We start from the raw sequence: 17,823 nt of genomic DNA on the forward strand, positions 1-17,823 counted from the left end.
TTCCCATACTTCTTTTATGTAATCACTATTATTTGGGGATAAATATTCGACAAAGAACAGTACAAAAAAATATGTACCAACCTATACATTATTTTGTGATATTTTATTGCTTGGACCCTTAGCTGTGTAAAAGTATCAAATTTCAAACAAGATAAACACCCTAAAAGCAGTCATTCTTAAGGTGAAAGAATACATTAGTTGGAGTGAATAACACAAAAAACTAACTTCATATTCTGATAGGTTCTTTTCCTCTTGTAATTTTAAATTAGGTTTAAAATATTGTACTGATTATTCGGCCCTAATCAAATAAACAGGAAGAGTAGGTCTATATGTACTTTTCCAGCACACAGAATTCACAAAAATATATAAAAAATTGCTCCCAATTTTAAGTTTGTTTCATATTTTAATTACTTCAGTCCATCTAAATCTGTCAAGTTTGGTCCTTGTATCTGTGACAAGGTACCCCAATTTGTTAAGAGTAGAAGAAAACAATTATGAGATTCAGGAAGTCCTCAAAGCAACTGATGGGATAGTCTTGAGAGACCACTGTGACAACCCATCAATTAAAACCAGATTCTTAATGCAAACATTTAAGTGCTATATAGTCCATTATCTCTACTGAGACCACCTGTCTTAACAGACCACTTAATCTGGCAGAAGTTGTGGTCTCTCAAAATAATTTTTACTGTATCTGTCATAACCGTATAAATCTGTGTACAGTGCAGTAACAATTTTATTACAAATCCATATTTTAGTTGACTTGCATGAGATTTTCTATTAGCTAAATTTTCATAGACCAACCGAATATCCACTTGCCAAACTTTTCACTGCCGTTTGCAGTACTTTCAATAATTGCATATTCACACAAAGAACTAATATTCTGAAATACACATTACTTACAGCATCATCACGTGATGGAGTGCTATGACCTTCTTGTCCTCCAGACCTGTGGCGCCCCCTAATCAGGGAAGTGTGTAAGAAGTCTGTGTTGATGGGAGGAACATCTGTAGGCAGTCTTGGATCAATAAATGTAGTGCCTCTTTTTATATGATCAATGAAGAAAGGCTGAAATGACAGATCACATTATTTTCACATGCAATTTCTCATCACTGTTTGACATAAATATGAACATGCAAATGAGAAACAAAGCTGGATTAACAGGTCAGGGCATTTTCACCTTTTCTTCATTGCATAGTTATTTGAGTTTTCTTCGTAGTCCTCTCCCCTCCCGAAATTAGGATCATGCTGTGCATAATGCATCATTCCTTCATACAATAAAAGACACAAAGGTTAAAGTGCCAGGTAGACTAATTCTTCATAAATACTGCTCTGGTGGCCCAGTGGTTAGAACGTCCACCCTGGATGAGGGAGGTCATGGGTTCGAAAACCCCTGGCAGAGTCATACCAAACAGTTTTAAAAATGGTACTAACAGCTGCCTCACTAGGTGTTTAGCATTAAGAGGTTAGTGTTAGGACTGGTTGGCCTGGTGTCAGGATAATGTGACTGGGTGGGACATCATGCTATATGTCTGCAGCATAATGCCTCAGTGCTGGACATTACTATACAGAGATCTCGGAAACACTTAATTACGTGTATTTAGATGCCAATTTTTGATCTGGGACGCAGAAAATCACTGAGGCGGGAGTCCTCTGTATGCATGTAATAGGTGTGCAGCAAAATTCAAAGACATGCCAGTCCTGCTTCAGCCACCTGCTTTGTGGGGAAATGTGTTGATCAATTAGCTGTGCTGATATTTACAATGACAGAATTTAGTGACTGAAAGACCCCTTGATGTACATACATGTTGCCATTATAAGAGTACATAAAAAAGAACATGATGCAATAGCTGGGCGGCAACATCAATGGCTTTGACTGGTGGCTGAATGCGAAAATGTACTGATATTTACAGTGAATGAATTCAGAGGCAGTAAGACCCAGAGATGTACATGTGGTCATTTATAAAAGTACATCAAATAAACAACTTTAGCTTTCGTTATTGTGTTCATTTCCGAATGTATCGGAATAAGTAGTGCACGAGAATCAAGACATGTTGAGACTTAGACAAAATGCCATTCATAAATTTGGATAAGTATTTTGGGGTTAAACGGCAAACTTATGAAGATTGTTAAGAAAAGTGCTAAAGCTGATAGAATTGATAGTTCGGATAGGACAGTAGCTAAGTGTAAGAAAATGTGTGATGCCTAGCTTAGTGTTTGGAATAAGTGCTTACTTAGATTGACAAAATTCAGCATCACTCTGATGGACGAACAAGAGCTATTTAAGAGGTACATTGACTGACCATACTTTTTTTAAAATGCTCCTCGCCTTAGCCCGGTTAGTTCTAGTGTTGTAGCGAAATGTATTCATCAAGACATCAGTAGCTAGGCCTAGTTTTGATATCAATTACGTTGACAAACAAACTCTTGCCCATTCACAAGCATATGTTTTGATAGCTGATTGACCATTAACCCTTTTCTGAGTAAGGTAGCAACTATCAGTTTCCTGCCTGAGATCCTCTGATGATAAAACATACAAACATGTGTTTTAAGATCAGAATCAGTGGTCTGGATATATATTAACTGCCTCTTGTACACTATTTCGTCATTAAATTAGTTTGAAACTGTAAGTGAACCAGTAGGCCTAATGGTAATAAATGGCGGACTTCGCTAAGTCTGGGATGTACCAGTTTATTAGATTGTCTGTTTTCGTAAATCATTGGCCAAATATTTTCAGAAACATAAACAGATCATTGAAAGCAAAGCCAAGGTATTATTTTATTAAAGATTTAACTTTAAAATGCAACTTATGTAGGTCAGAAATGTATAAGAAAATGCTATCTTGTGGAATTCGCGAGATGCGCTTTACAGTCTAAGATGTTTTCCGACCTGACACGTATTTGTGAAAATACGGGAAAAAAACAGCAAATCAGATACTATTTAACCATTGCCTAAAATTACTACAAGGATGCAGACAAATAAAAAAACTATAAATCTGCAATCCTGTCAATGGACTGTTGTAATGAAGCTATATTAAAGCGAGTGATTACATTACGAAAACCTCTCTATCTAAAAATAGATGCACTCATGTCGGTGTTGATTCTGTAGGAAAGAAGGGACTGCAACTTTTGATGGTGGGACTCCTATTTTTACCAAAATGGGAGTCCTGGACTCTTATTTTTACCAAAATGGGAGTCCTGGACTCCTAGTTTTAAAATCCTAGCGAGACCTCGGCTATAAACTGCCCACCGCACACATCATAGCAATATGAACGGAAAATTATTAAAGCTAGATTAAAAATCTAAATCACACACACACACTCATATGATCTTCATGAATATTGCACTGAAAGTTTAAAGTGCCAGGTCAACTAGTCCTTTACGAATGATGCACTGAAATGTTAATGTGCTAGGTTGACTAGTCTTTATTGAATAATCCACTGATAAGTCAGAGTGCCAGGTCAACTAGTCCTTTATGAATGATGCACTGAAATGTTAAGTGTTATGTTGACTATTCCTTAATGAATAATCCACTGAAAGGTCGAATGCAAATATCACTGTTAAAGTGTTATACTTAGGTGAAATGCAAATATCAATGTTAAAGTGTCACACTTAGGTCGAATGCAAATATCACTGTTAAAGTGTTACACTTAGGTCAAATGCAAATATCACTGTTAAAGTGTCACACTTAGGTCAAATGCAAATATCACTGTTAAAGTGTCACACTTAGGTCGAATGCAAATATCACTGTTAAAGTGTCACACTTAGGTCGAATGCAAATATCACTGTTAAAGTGTTAAACTTAGCATGCCTCAGTCATATGAACAACTGATAATCTATAAAAAAAATTATTCATTCACTATTCAGCCTGAATTTATTTATTTCTCTATTTGTGGGTATCAATTTTTGTGTGTGCAAAAAATGATAATTTCACAAGCAAGTAATTTCACAGATGTCGAATCTTTAGACTCGTGGATGGGGTGGAGGGTCTATTATTTTCACAGATATCAAGTCTTTAGAATCATGGATGGGGTGGAGGGTATGTATGCCTTAATGTCTTTTGCAAACCAGTGGTATAAGTGATTGTGGCAGGCAAGCACAAATACATAAACATAGTTGGATGATGAGATTCAAAACCAGTTGTGATACTACCTGCATACCCTCGACAGTGATTGGATCATGGAATGCTGATGCCAGTTATGACCAATGCAAATGAGTCTGGTCATATAACTAAACATGATGTCAACCCTAACCAGCAATACAATTAAAACTTACCTTATGTTGAAATAAGAGGAAAATGAAACTAAACTCTCTTAACACATAACCCTATACTGGTAAACAAATATCAACACAATATCCTAGAGCCCTATACTGGTAAATAAATATCAATACTGTTATCAGCAGGCTAAAGATGGAAAAGAAACTCTAGTCTCTTAACGCATAACCCTATCCTTGTAAACAAATATTAACACCGTTATCAGCAAGCTAAAGATGGAAAAGAAACTCTAGTCTCTTAACGCATAACCCTTTCCTTGTAAACAAACATCAACACCATTATCAGCAAGCTAAAGATGGAAAAGAAACTCTAGTCTCTTAATGCATAACCCTATCCTTGTAAACAAACATCAACACCATTATCAGCAAGCTAAAGATGGAAAAGAAACTCTAGTCTCTTAATGCATAACCCTTTCCTTGTAAACAAATATCAACACCGTTATCAGCAAGCTAAAGATGGAAAAGAAACTCCAGTCTCTTAACACCTAACCCTCTCCTTATAAACAAATATCAACACCATTATCAGTAAGCTTAAGAATTCTGAACCTCCGCTATGATTAAGTACAATTATCAGTTTGTGTATAAGCTAAAATCAAATAATTGTCTTTTTATACACAGCAATATATAGACCTGCATGTTTCAAGTATTTCCAGTTTAATGTGCTCTATTTGGTGCAAGAGCTATATTACTTAGAAGAAAGTGTGTGGTTTGATCAATGGACAGACGATAGATGGCGCTAAACCAATATGTCCCCCAATTGGGGGGAAGACATAATTAAAAAGGATATCATGTGATTATTATCTACATTTATCAATTTGAGATATTCACCTTTGAATTATTCCGGTCATATTTCATCTCCCATCCATCTGGTAGATCCTTCGCTGAATCAGCAAACAAGTTAAGGAAAGAAACCAAGTCTCTATTATGCTGATACCTAGGATGGAAATGAAATATTTAAATGATACCTATATGAAATAAAGTTATACTGAATCACCATTACAAGCGTCAACACTGTCAAATATTGCTCTGAATCCAACCTCAAGCAAGTCCCTACAACATCATATAATGCTATACTCCACAACCCTGCAAGTCGTTACACTGTCATGCAGTGTTCTACTCCACCCACACAAGTCCCTACACCATCATATATTGCTCTACTCCATGCCCACAAGTCTCCACTCTGTCATATATTGCTCCACTCCAAACCCCTGCAAGTCCCTACACTATCATGTATCTACTACACCCACAAGTCCCCATAGTCAAATACTGCTCTACTCCACCCCTCACAAGTCCCCACACTGTCATGCATTGCTCTACTCCACCTCTACAAGTCCCCACACTGTCATATATTGCTCAACTCCACCCCACAAGACCCCCCAGTGTTATATATATATTGCTCTACTCCACCCCAAGTCCCTACACTGCCATGAATTGCTCTACTCCATGCCCACAAGTCCCCACACTGTCATATATTGCTCTACTCCACCCCTACAAGTCCCTACACTGTCCATATACTGTTCTACTCCAACCCCCACAAGTCCCTTCACTATCATGTATTGCTCTTCTCCAGCACCCCTCACAAGTCCCCATCATCATCATCATCATTGGCGACTCGGTCTCGAAAGACCATGCGAATAGCGCCCTTGGGGTGTTGCCTGTCTCTGTTGGCAACGTCTGCTGTGGCTGTGCAGGCCTATACGTGAGTGACAGTCCCTACTGCAGTTGGTGCAGACATACTGGGAAGTCTGCATTACTGTGGTTGCTGTTGCGTTCTTCTTTCTCTTACGTTTCTCTGCCACCAACTGGCCTCTCCTTGCATCAGCGACTGATATGCCATTGTTTACCATCAGTCTCCAGGTGCCTCGGTCCTCAGCCAGCTCTTCCCAGCCATCGGGTGAAATGTTGCATGCCTTCATGTCCCTCTTGCACACATCTCTGAAACGGAGTGAGGGGCGTCCGACTCTTCTCATGCCAGTGGCCAGCTGTCCATATAAGATGTCCTTTGGCAGCCTTCCATCCTCCATGCGTCGGACGTGACCCAGCCATCGAAGGCGGCGTTTAATTAGCAGGGAGTACATGCTGGGGGTTCTTGCACGCTGCAGGATCTCGCTGTGTGGAACACGGTCTTGCCAGCTGATTTTCAGGATGCGTTTTAGGCACCGTATATGGAAGGAGTTGAGCCGGCGTTCTTGCCTCATGTAGGTACTCCACGTCTCACTTCCATATAGAAGGGTGCTGAGAACGCAGGCCTGGTAGACTTGGACCTTGGTGTGCTCTGTCAGCGCGTTGTTTTCCCAAACCCTCTTTGTTAATCGAGCCATGATGGTGTTTGCCTTTCCAAGCCTTCTGTCCAGCTCCATATCAATCGAGAGAGTGTTGCTGATGGTTGACCCTAGGTAGGTAAAGTTGTTGACTGCTTCCAGGGTGACACCGTTGATTTTGATTGAAGGGGCAATGGTGGTATCTTGCACGCTGACATTTGTTTTTTCCAAGCTGATTGTGAGACCAAAGTGCGTGCAGGCAACAGCAAAACGGTCTCCCAGTCTCTGGAGGGCTTCCTCGGTGTGGGCCACAAGAGCTGCGTCATCTGCAAAAAGCATCTCCCTGATGAGCACAGCTCTCACTTTGGTCTTTGAGCGCAGTCGTGCCAGGTTGAACAGCCTCCCATCAGACCTGGTGTGTAGATATATGCCATCCGTGGACGTGTCGAAGGCGTAGGACAGGAGCAGGGAGAAGAAGATCCCAAAAAGTGTTGGTGCCAGCACGCAGCCCTGCTTCACACCACTGTTAATTGGGAAGGAAGTTGAGGATGATCCATCATACATGACTGTTCCCTTCATATCTGCATGGAAAGAGATTATCATGCTGAGGAGTTTTGGGGGGCAACCGATCTTACTCAGAAGTTCAAAAAGGCCCTTCCTGCTGACCAAGTCAAAGGCCTTGGTGAGGTCGATGAACATCATGTAGAGTGGTTGACCTTGCTCTCTGCTCTTCTCTTGGAGTTGTCGTAGGGAGAAGATCATGTCTGTCGTCGACCTGCCTGCTCTGAAGCCGCACTGTGATTCCGGGTACACACGGTCTGCCAGCAACTGCAGCCTGTTGAGTATGATGCGGGCGTACACTTTACCAACAATACTCAAGAGCGAGATCCCTCTGTAATTATTACAGTCACTGCGGTCGCCCTTGTTTTTGTAAAGGGTCACAATTGTGGCATCACGCATGTCTTGGGGGACTACTCCTTCCTCCCAGCAGCGGCAAAGTAGCTCGTGCAGTGGTTTAATCAATGCTGGTTTTCCACGTTTGATAGCTTTGGGTGGGATGCTGTCAATACCTGGTGCTTTGTCGTTTGGAAGGCAGTCGATTGCTTTGCTGAGCTCCTCTAAGGTTGGCACTTTGTCGAGCTCTTCCATGGTGGGCAGATTCTTTATGCTGCTGAGGGCTGCATCAGTGACTGACGTTTCTCGGGAGTATAGTTCTGAGTAGTGCTCCACCCATCTGGCCATCTGTTGCCCACGGTCTGTGATCTTCTCTCCCGTCAGGGATTTCAGGGGAGCGACCCCTTTCACTGTAGGGCCTAGAGCCTTCTTGATGCCACTGTACATGCCTTGGATGTGTCCGGACTCGGCACTTCGCTGGATCCCTTCACACAGTTGTTGCCAGTACTCGTTCGCACACTGTCTAGCAATGCGTTGGGTGTTACTTCGGGCACTTCTGAGAGCAGCAAGCGTCCGTTCATTAGGGCATTTTTTGTAAGCTAAGAAGGCTTTTCGTTTCTCCTCGATTTGTGGTTCCATCCTTGATAGGTGTGCATTGAACCAGTCCTGGCTGGGTCGTTCCTTCTTGCCAAACGTTGACATAGCTGTACTGTAGATGGCACCCTTCATGGCGTTCCACTTGGCTGTAGCGTCATACTCAGGCAGGTCCTGGAGAGCCTTGTTCAGGGCAGACACATACTCCTCCACCTTGGCAGGGACTGACATCTGTGCAGTGTTTATGCGAGGACATCCTTTTGGTTTTGTGCGGTGTAGCACATGTGGCTGTAATCGCACTCTGCTGCTCACAAGGGCATGGTCGGAGTCACAGTCTGCACTGTGGTAGGTTCTGGTGGAGAGGACGCTGTTAAGGGCAGAGCGCCTGGTGATGACCAAGTCGAGTTGGTGCCAGTGATGAGATCTGGGGTGTTTCCATGACACTTTGTGTTGTGGCTTACACTTGAAGAAGGTGTTTGTGATGCACAGGCCATGGTAGGTGCATAGCTCCAGCAGTCTCTGGCCGTTTTCGTTGGTCTTTCCAGTGCCATGATATCCGAGGCAGGTAGGCCAGGACTCGTGGTCCGCACCTACTCTGGCATTAAAGTCGCCGAGGAGGAATAGTGGTTCATTTTTGGGGCATCCTTTGATCTGTTCGTCCAGCTGCCCATAGAACTGATCCTTCACGTCTTCTGATGACGTGAGGGTTGGGGCGTAGACACTGATGATGTTGACAGGACCTGAAGTAGTGGTGAGGCGGATGGACAAGAGACGCTCAGTGCCCCCTGTTGGAGGTTCAACCGAGGCCAGAAGATTGTTTTTGATGGCAAAGCCCACTCCGTGCTGACGGGGCTCCTCAGGTTCTCGACCCTTCCAGAAGAAGGTGTAGTTTTCCTCTCTGAGGGAGCTACTAGAGGCGAGCCTGGTTTCCTGGAGGGCAGCTATGCTGATATTTAGTCTGGTGAGTTCTCTATCGATGATGGCCGTCTTTCTGGTGTCGTCCACTTCTCTGAGGTCGTCGGAGATGCCTGTACACATGGTGCGCACATTCCAGCTTGCAAATCGAAGAGCTGGAGTCTTCTTTATTGGTTTCTTGTTTCTTTTGTCTGGTGTGGAATTACCGTCTGCTTGTCATGCTGAACAACACACTGAGCTCCAGACACCCACTGGAGCAGGCAGACGATGGCGGGTCAACACCTTATTGACCGGGGGCTGCCCGGCTTGAGGCGGGCGATAGTTGGCCAGTGGGACACGATGATCCCTCCCACCGTCAAAGCTGACCCGTGGCGCCCCTTCCCTACGCCAATCGGGTGGGACTTATAACCCGTAAACTGTCAGCTTCCGTGTTGTTTCCTCACTCAGTAGCGAGACTGGAGTGTCCTCTCCAGGGCGCAAGCCTGGGCGTGGAATATGGAGATCCTGGGCTGCCCAGACATCAGGATCCCCCTCTCGTCCTTGCTGGTGGGGTCCAAAGGAATGCTGAGCATGACATTTGGCACCAGTTTGGATGCAGGAGCTGCCGGAAGGAGGTCGTAGTCGACCCCCACCCGCCTTAGGGGCTCCACTCCTGATTTTCTGTCTGGGTTTACTCCCGTAGCCTTTCCTTCTCCCGAAGATATCCACAAGGCAGTGGAGCCATAATCCAATGGATGGGACTTGGTTGGTTTTGAATCAGAGTTTCCTTCTCCTAGATGAACTGCCTGACAAGGCTAACGAGCTTCATCTGCCCGGGTTTGGGGTCAGAGTTTCCCTTCTCTTAGACTGGTTGCCTGCCAAGGCTAATGAGCCCAGTCTGCCCACCCAGTTATACCGCCGGGTACTCGGTCGCGCCACACAGCAGGCTCTGTTAAAAACAGGGGGCACCGCGTGAAGGTGCTGCTGTGGACACAATAGTGTAGGAGAGGCCATATGCAAGTAACCTCCTGCCCCGCAGAGCGAGACAGTGGTCCTGCGGCGATCACTACACCTGGGAAGGAGAGGCTATGAGAGACGCTTCACTTTCCTTTGGCAAGCGGGACGTCAGGCCCAGGCCACGCACCCAACCCCCACAAGTCCCTTCACTATCATGTATTGCTCTTCTCCAGCACCCCTCACAAGTCCCCACACTGTCATATATTGCTCTACTTCACCCACCAAGTCCTTATACTATGATGCATTGCTCTACTCCACCCCTACAAGTCCCTACAGTCATATACTGCTCTACCCCACCCCCCTCTCAAGTCCCCACGTTGTCATATATTGCTCCACCCACTCCAAACCCTTGCACGTCCCTACACTGTCATGTAACTACTATACCCACCACAAGTCCCCACACTGTCATTTACTGTACTATGCATTCTACTTTACTTGATGACATAAAATTAAAAAGGTTTTGATCTTTTAACTTCCTGAATGTTTAGAACCAAGTTAAATAAAACTAACTTTTCAAATGTATTTGGATCCTTCCTGATTTTGTTGATCATGTGCTTCAGTGTATGGTTTCTGTTGTACTCCATCATTGCATTCTGAAAAAGACTCAGATTCTTAAAATCAAAGCAAAAGTAAGCCATTATTAGACTTAGCATCTCAGTCTAGATTATGATTAGCTGATACCATCATTTTTTTAAAATAATTTAATTAATATGGTAATATCTGAGTAAAAACCAAGACAAAGATTGATCAAATAATTTACCATTTCTATCCCCCAAGTAAAAACTTGCAGATGCTTAATTTAATGCTGCCAAAACAGCACTGATATTTGATGGGATTTTTTTGTTTTTTACAATACCAATCAGTCACCATTTTTGCAGTGTAATCTCTTCTTAGACTGGTTCCATACATACTATTAGACTGGAAAGAGATTTAGAAGTTTGTTCTATGAAGTGAATTAGAATTAAAGAACCAGTCTGTGATAAATCTAATGTACTGTTTAAGTGCCAAGCAAACCTTATATTGACTGTCAAACATTTAGTTATACTAAATCAAGCAAATTATTACTTCTCTACCACATTTTCCAACAGGGCTCAATACAGCTTCCAAGTCCTGCTACACCTTACAATGGTCACCTTACAATGGTCACCTTACAATGGTCACCTTACAATGGTCCCCTTACAATGGTCCCCTTACAATGGTCCCCTTACAATGGTCACCTTACAATGGTCCCCTTACAATGGTCACCTTACAATGGTCCCCTTACAATGGTCACCTTACAATGGTCCCCTTACAATGGTCACCTTACAATGGTCACCTTACAATGGTCCCCTTACAATGGTCACCTTACAATGGTCACCTTACAATGGTCACCTTACAATGGTCCCCTGAGACAGTTTCCAAGCCCTAATACACACCTTACAATGGTCACCTGAGACAGTTTCCAAGCCCTAATACACACCTTACAATGGTCCCCTGAGACAGTTTCCAAGCCCTAATACACACCTTACAATGGTCCCCTGAGACAGTTTCCAAGCCCTAATACACACCTTACAATGGTCCCCTGAGACAGTTTCCAAGCCCTAATACACACCTTACAATGGACCCCCTGAGACAGTTTTCTAGCCTCACTACACACCTTAAAATGAATCCCTGAGGCAAGTATATATATAACATAAAAAAAAATATGAATGATCTCAAATGGGTAATGATTTAATACTGAATTTTTATGAAAAGAGTTCAATAACGTCCAGCTTTTGCATGCCTTGGTAAGGAAAAGCTGGACATTATTCAATGAATTTCATAAATTTAATATTAAATCATTACCCATTTGAGATTCCTTTTTTCACATGGTTATTATTTTAATGGAAATTTTTAGAAAGAAAGAAAGAAGAAATAATTTCATTCATGCTGGCTCAGATGCTGTACCTTTCATTTGTTGTGCATAAAAAATAGTTCCTGATGGTAGTTGAATTAATAATGCAGTTCTTGAACCAGTAACAGTTAAAAGTAGAATTTTTACAAATTTATAATTCAATGAGCAACCATACTTCATAATCAATAGAACGTTTGACACATACAGCATTATTGGACACCGCAGAAATACCTCTGATGTCATATAGTTAGTTGACTTGGTTTAGGATAGTTAAGCCATATACCTGTATTATGATGAGATTGTTTACAATGTTTCACCTAAAGTTCCACTACTTAGCATTCCAGGTGTTTGATATTCACGTGAGAGGACAATTACTGGATGCAGAAACTCTTGATTTACTGCAATGTATTTGTGACCAGATATTTGCATTATTTGACTTGGAATGGTAAAGAAGTCGCAGACAAAATTTATTTAGCATTAGAATTTCATTACGTAATGACAAACATTAGCTTGTTGGAGCTTTTTTGCTTCATAAAAAATAACGCTGTGGTTGTACATTTCATCTGTTTGTTGGATCAGCATTTTCCCACATTCTTTTCTAAACAGAGGTGAGTTCATTTATTCCTATAAATTAACATATTTAAAAATGATTGTCAATGAGCGGGGTCCATGTCACCAGTCCCCCCACCCCTCTTTTAACTACTGACCAATTCCCTAAGTTTAATTTGCAATGACCCCCTGTGGGTTTAAATGGCTATTCTGACATAACCTTTTTTCTGAGTGCACCTGGTGCAATACATCCAAAAAATGGCTGCAAAAAATGATGACAGTAATAGTTTTTTTTTTTTTTTAAATGTACCAGAAGGTAGTTTAAGGAGAATACCCATGGTCACAGCCAGTCAGTAAGGAGAATACCCATGGTCACAGCCAAGCAGTAAGGAGAATTCCCATGGTCACAGCCAATCAGTAAGGAGAATACCCATGGTCACAGCCAATCATTAAGAAGAATACCCATGGTCACAGCCAGTCAGAAAGGAGAATACCCATGGTCACAGCCAATCAGTAAGGAGAATTCCCATGGTCACAGCCAATCAGTAAGGAGAATACCCATGGTCACAGCCAGTCAGTAAGGAGAATACCCATGGTCACAGCCAGTCAGTAAGGAGAATACCCATGGTCACAGCCAATCAGTAAGGAGAATTCCCATGGTCACAGCTAATCAGTAAGAAGAATACCCATGGTCACAGCCAATCAGTAAGGAGAATTCCCATGGTCACAGCCAATCAGTAAGGAGAATACCCATGGTCACAGCCAGTCAGTAAGGAGAATACCCATGGTCACAGCCAGTCAGTAAGAATACCCATAGTCACAGCCAGTCAGTAAGGAGAATACCCATGGTCACAGCCAAGCAGTAAGGAAAATTCCCATGGTCACAGCCAATCAGTAAGGAGAATACCCATGGTCACAGCTAATCAGTAAGGAGAATACCCATGGTCACAGCCAATCAGCAAGGAGAATACCCATGGTAACAGCCAATCAGTAAGGAGAATACCCATGGTCACAGCCAATCAGTAAGGAGAATTCCCATGGTCACAGCGAATCAGTAAGGAGAATACCCATGGTCACAGCCAGTCAGTAAGGAGAATACCCATGGTCACAGCCAGTCAGTAAGGAGAATACCCATGGTCACAGCCAATCAGTAAGGAGAATTCCCATGGTCACAGCTAATCAGTAAGGAGAATACCCATGGTCACAGCCAATCAGTAAGGAGAATTCCCATGGTCAGAGCCAATCAGTAAGGAGAATACCCATGGTCACAGCCAGTCAGTAAGGAGAATACCCATGGTCACAGCCAGTCAGTAAGAATACCCATAGTCACAGCCAGTCAGTAAGGAGAATACCCATGGTCACAGCCAATCAGTAAGGAGAATTCCCATGGTCACAGCCAATCAGTAAGGAGAATACCCATGGTCACAGCTAATCAGTAAGGAGAATACCCATGGTCACAGCCAATCAGTAAGGAGAATACCTATGGTAACAGCCAATCAGTAAGGAGAATACCCATGGTCACAGCCAATCAGTAAGGAGAATACCCATGGTCACAGCCAATCAGTAAGAAGAATACTATACAAGAATTTCATAGGCTTATTTGGATCAATCAGATGTTACCATATCATATCAAAAATATTAAACTGAACATACTACATTTAATGTGTACCATCTATGTGACAAATATATATCTTTTGCACATTTAATCTCCTTTCTACACAATGCATATATAAATCTGAATATTTTTATTTCTATACAATAATCTGCATTTTAAACAACTTGAAAGTTTATTTTGCAAGTAGCCTTACAGCTTCCACAATTTCTGAGAACCCTGGAGGGAACGCTTATAAACCGTCTTTTCAAACCGGCAGCCTGGTACCGCTGGTGCTGTTGATTTTTGTTTAGCACATTATGTATCAAAATTAGAAATAAATGTTGTGGTCAGGATATGAGGTATTTATCACAGGTTCAAATGTACCTCATTTCCCTGAAGTATCGGGAAGAAATCTGAACGCAGTAGAAACTTGACAGCGGGTGGTCTGTACGTTGTGCGGCTCTCAGAGGTGGCCACCATGGTGATGGGGGCAGGTATCACAGTCTGTGCTGAGGTCTGGGGGCTACCATCGCTAGCTCCTGAAGTGTAAAACAGCCATTCTGTTGGTCTGCAAACTATGCTATCATACATGATATTAAAAGTTCTAACAAAATTTTAATGTTGATACCCATGCAACTGCTATTCCCAGCACCTGTTGCCACTGCTGACAAAAAGTACATGTTATCTGTTAACACAGACATAGCAAAGAAAATAATGTATTAACGTCCCTGCCTTTTCAAGTTGCAGGCTGATCAAGAAAAAGGAAAACTATGAAATGCTAAGTGACAACTGAATATTAAGACTAGAGTAAATGCTGACAATGCAAGCATACAATTTGGTTGAAGTTCAAAATCATAGATAAATATTTTGATGAAATATGAAGCGTGAATGTGACAAACCTGATGCGATACTGAAGCTGATAATTCATCTCACACATAAACTGTTTTAAGTCTATAGTAAGTAATAAAAGCTTAGGCATTTGAGGTTATGGTACAATAATGAAATAAGAAATGGTGTAATTAGGAAAACATGGTATGTCCAGAATAAAAAGCACAATATTTATTATTCAGGTGAGGCAATAAACTTGGTGTCCACATCTCAAGTACTCTTTAATCCATTGTAAGACACCTTATTTTGCTGATGGAATATTCAAAATGTGTCCATAATATTTGCACAATTCAGATGCCTAATCAAAAGCTTCATGCCAAAGTTTCACTTCAAAGGATAAAGTCCTTCAAAGATTAGCGAGTGGAAATAAAATCTGAGATGGGATGTGATGGACAAACAATAAACTTGATGCCAACTCAGTGATATGGTGGAAGCATCAAAACAATGGTATGAACCCAGAACTCAACAATATCCCACGGGTTAAAAAATGTGGTTAGTTTCCATCCTGGTATATACAAAAATCTGACATGGAATATTCAAAAAGATCACTAACAGATTTATTTACATATTATATAAATTACATTATACTAAATTGCAATATTATCTTACATACAAATGTATCCAACTTCTATAAAGTGCATTTTGAACAATACCTGAAGATGAGCTTTCCGCAGAAATGTTATCGGCATCTTGCCGACTTTGTGTCATGGTACGCCGTATACTCTGGTAACGTCGATCAAGTTGTTGTCGTTGCTCAGAGCTTATGGTTGGCCGCCGCTGTATAGTCCTCTGACCACTTGTTGGCCTCTGCCATGTGGTCATCCTATTGACATGGTCTATATAGAAAACACGCCCATGGCTGTCTACCCGTGCCTCCCAGCCTAGAATGTCAACATGAGTTCATAGATAAAAAGTTAACCAATCATAGCATCTGCACCTATTTATTTCCAAGAAAAATAAAAGTAAAAGTTATTGATCTAAAGATAAAATCAATGATTGTATAATGAAGTGATTGATCTACTTATAAAATCAATTTAGAATTCATCAATGATTTTAAAATTAAGTAGCTGATTTAAACTAACTAATGCAGCACTGGTTGTACAATCAAATTATTGATCTACAGACAAAATCAATGTAGAATGGATCAATGGTTGTATGATCAAGTTATTGATCTATAGATAAGGTCAATGTAGAATGGGTCAATGGTTGTATACCAAAGTTATTGATCCATAGATCAAATCAGCATTTAATAGATGAATGGTTGTGTAATGAAGTTACTGACTTATAGATCAAATCAATGTATAATGCATCAATGGTTGTCTAATCAAGTTATTGATCTGTATATCAAATTAGTATATAAATAGATCAATGGTTGTATAATGAAGTTACTGATTTATAGATCAAATCAATGTAGAATGGATCAATGGTTGTATAATGAAGTCATTGATCTATAGATCAAATCAATGGAGAATAGATCAATGGTTGTATAATCAAGTTACTGATCTATAGCTCAAATAAATGTAGAATGGACCAATGGTTGTATAATCAAGTTATTGATCTATAGATCAAATCAATGTAGAATGGATCAATAGTTGAATAATCAAGCTTCTACACTGTAATGTTTTTAAGACTATGTTAGTTTCTTATCTATTTATTATTGGCAATAAATGCATAAACATCTGTTCATCACTAAATTGTCTGAAAACAACACATTTCAATTTTAAATATTTGATCATATTCACAAAACCTGAATGATATTTAAAAATTGATTCTGTCTCTGATTTTTTTAGAAGAATATTATTGTCACTATTGTTATTATTATTATTACTGTTGTTGGAAGCCAAAGTTATGGTGGTAGTTGTGGAAGTGGTGTTCTTGTGGTGGCAAGTGTGATGGTGGCTGTTGTTACCTGCTGGTAGTGGACTGTCCCCTGTATCCACCTTTTGGTATCGCCGCCTGACAGGAAGTTTGGGTAGTGGGGAGGGGGCCTGCCCATCCACTGGAATGCAGACATTAAAAAAGAGAATACTAGATGATGAGAGTTACCACAGAAAATCTACCTGTAATGAAAGGCACTTGTCAAATTTATTATAAAAATTATATCAAGAGTTATTCTGGCCAAAGTAAAATAATCTGAAAATTATTGTTCGACTTATAGAGTTGTTCTTGTAGTTGTAGGGTTTAACACCATTTTTCAGCACACGATAGGCTATACATGGTGGCCAATATTATTGGTGGAGGAAGAACCCGGGAAATCCCCGGAAAGAGCCACCGACCATTGAGAAGCTACTGGCAAGCTTTCTCACATACCCACATTGGCTGAATCCGAGACTCGAACCCACGCAGACAGAGGTAAGATGGCAGTGATCCATAACGGAGAGTGCTTTAGACCAATCGGGGCCCCTTTTAAAGTCAAATGTATTATTCCAATGAAATAGTCATATCAAAAGTATTGTTCCACACAAAGTAGTAATATCAAATGTATTGTTTCACTAAAAGAGTCATATCAAAATGTATTGTTCCAATGAAAGAGTCATATCAAATTTATTGTTCCACTCAAAGAATCACATCAAATGTTCAAAGTTTAAAATTAATTATTTTTGGGGGGGTATGCCATTCTCTTAACCTTGGAATAGAATCTTTTTGTTATTTATGATAGCACTAATCTGTCAATATCAAAGATTATTTGCTGTCTGTTGAGTAATAACAACTCAATATATGATTTCTTGCTAATAAAAATAGTGAAAATGTTCCATGATAATCAGCGACAATTCTAATAACTGAAAGGGTCATTTCGACAAACTTACATAAAAGGTAGACAAAGTTAGAAAAATAAGGTCAGAGGTTGAGGGAATGTACTGCAGCTATACAAAGCAAGATACTACTATGAAAAAGATGAAGGTGGATGAACAGTAAATGTACAAGCTGGCCACTGTGTTGGCTTTGTGCAATTAGTTGATGTTGGATGAACCATAAATGTACAAGCTG

General features: G+C 40.9%; 1 protein-coding gene across 3 annotated transcripts in view; it reads right to left on the reverse strand.

The window, feature by feature from the left end:
• Window positions 1-17,823, reverse strand: part of LOC149779657 (E3 ubiquitin-protein ligase HECW2-like) — a 207,852-nt gene that overhangs the window by 39,588 nt on the left and 150,441 nt on the right. For all 3 annotated transcript variants that reach the window (XM_089940469.1, XM_089940468.1, XM_089940470.1), the window contains 6 exons: window positions 16,745-16,834; window positions 15,489-15,716; window positions 14,332-14,486; window positions 10,442-10,524; window positions 5,100-5,205; window positions 901-1,065 (listed from right to left, as the gene is read on the reverse strand). In XM_089940469.1, coding sequence (XP_089796595.1) covers window positions 901-1,065; window positions 5,100-5,205; window positions 10,442-10,524; window positions 14,332-14,486; window positions 15,489-15,716; window positions 16,745-16,834 — 827 coding nt within the window. The remainder of the gene's footprint in view (window positions 1-900; window positions 1,066-5,099; window positions 5,206-10,441; window positions 10,525-14,331; window positions 14,487-15,488; window positions 15,717-16,744; window positions 16,835-17,823) is intronic.

This window comes from Sinohyriopsis cumingii, chromosome 17, assembly GCF_028554795.1.
Source record: "Sinohyriopsis cumingii isolate HCF-2022 chromosome 17, ASM2855479v2, whole genome shotgun sequence".
In the NCBI taxonomy this organism is placed as follows: Eukaryota; Metazoa; Mollusca; class Bivalvia; order Unionida; family Unionidae; genus Sinohyriopsis; species Sinohyriopsis cumingii.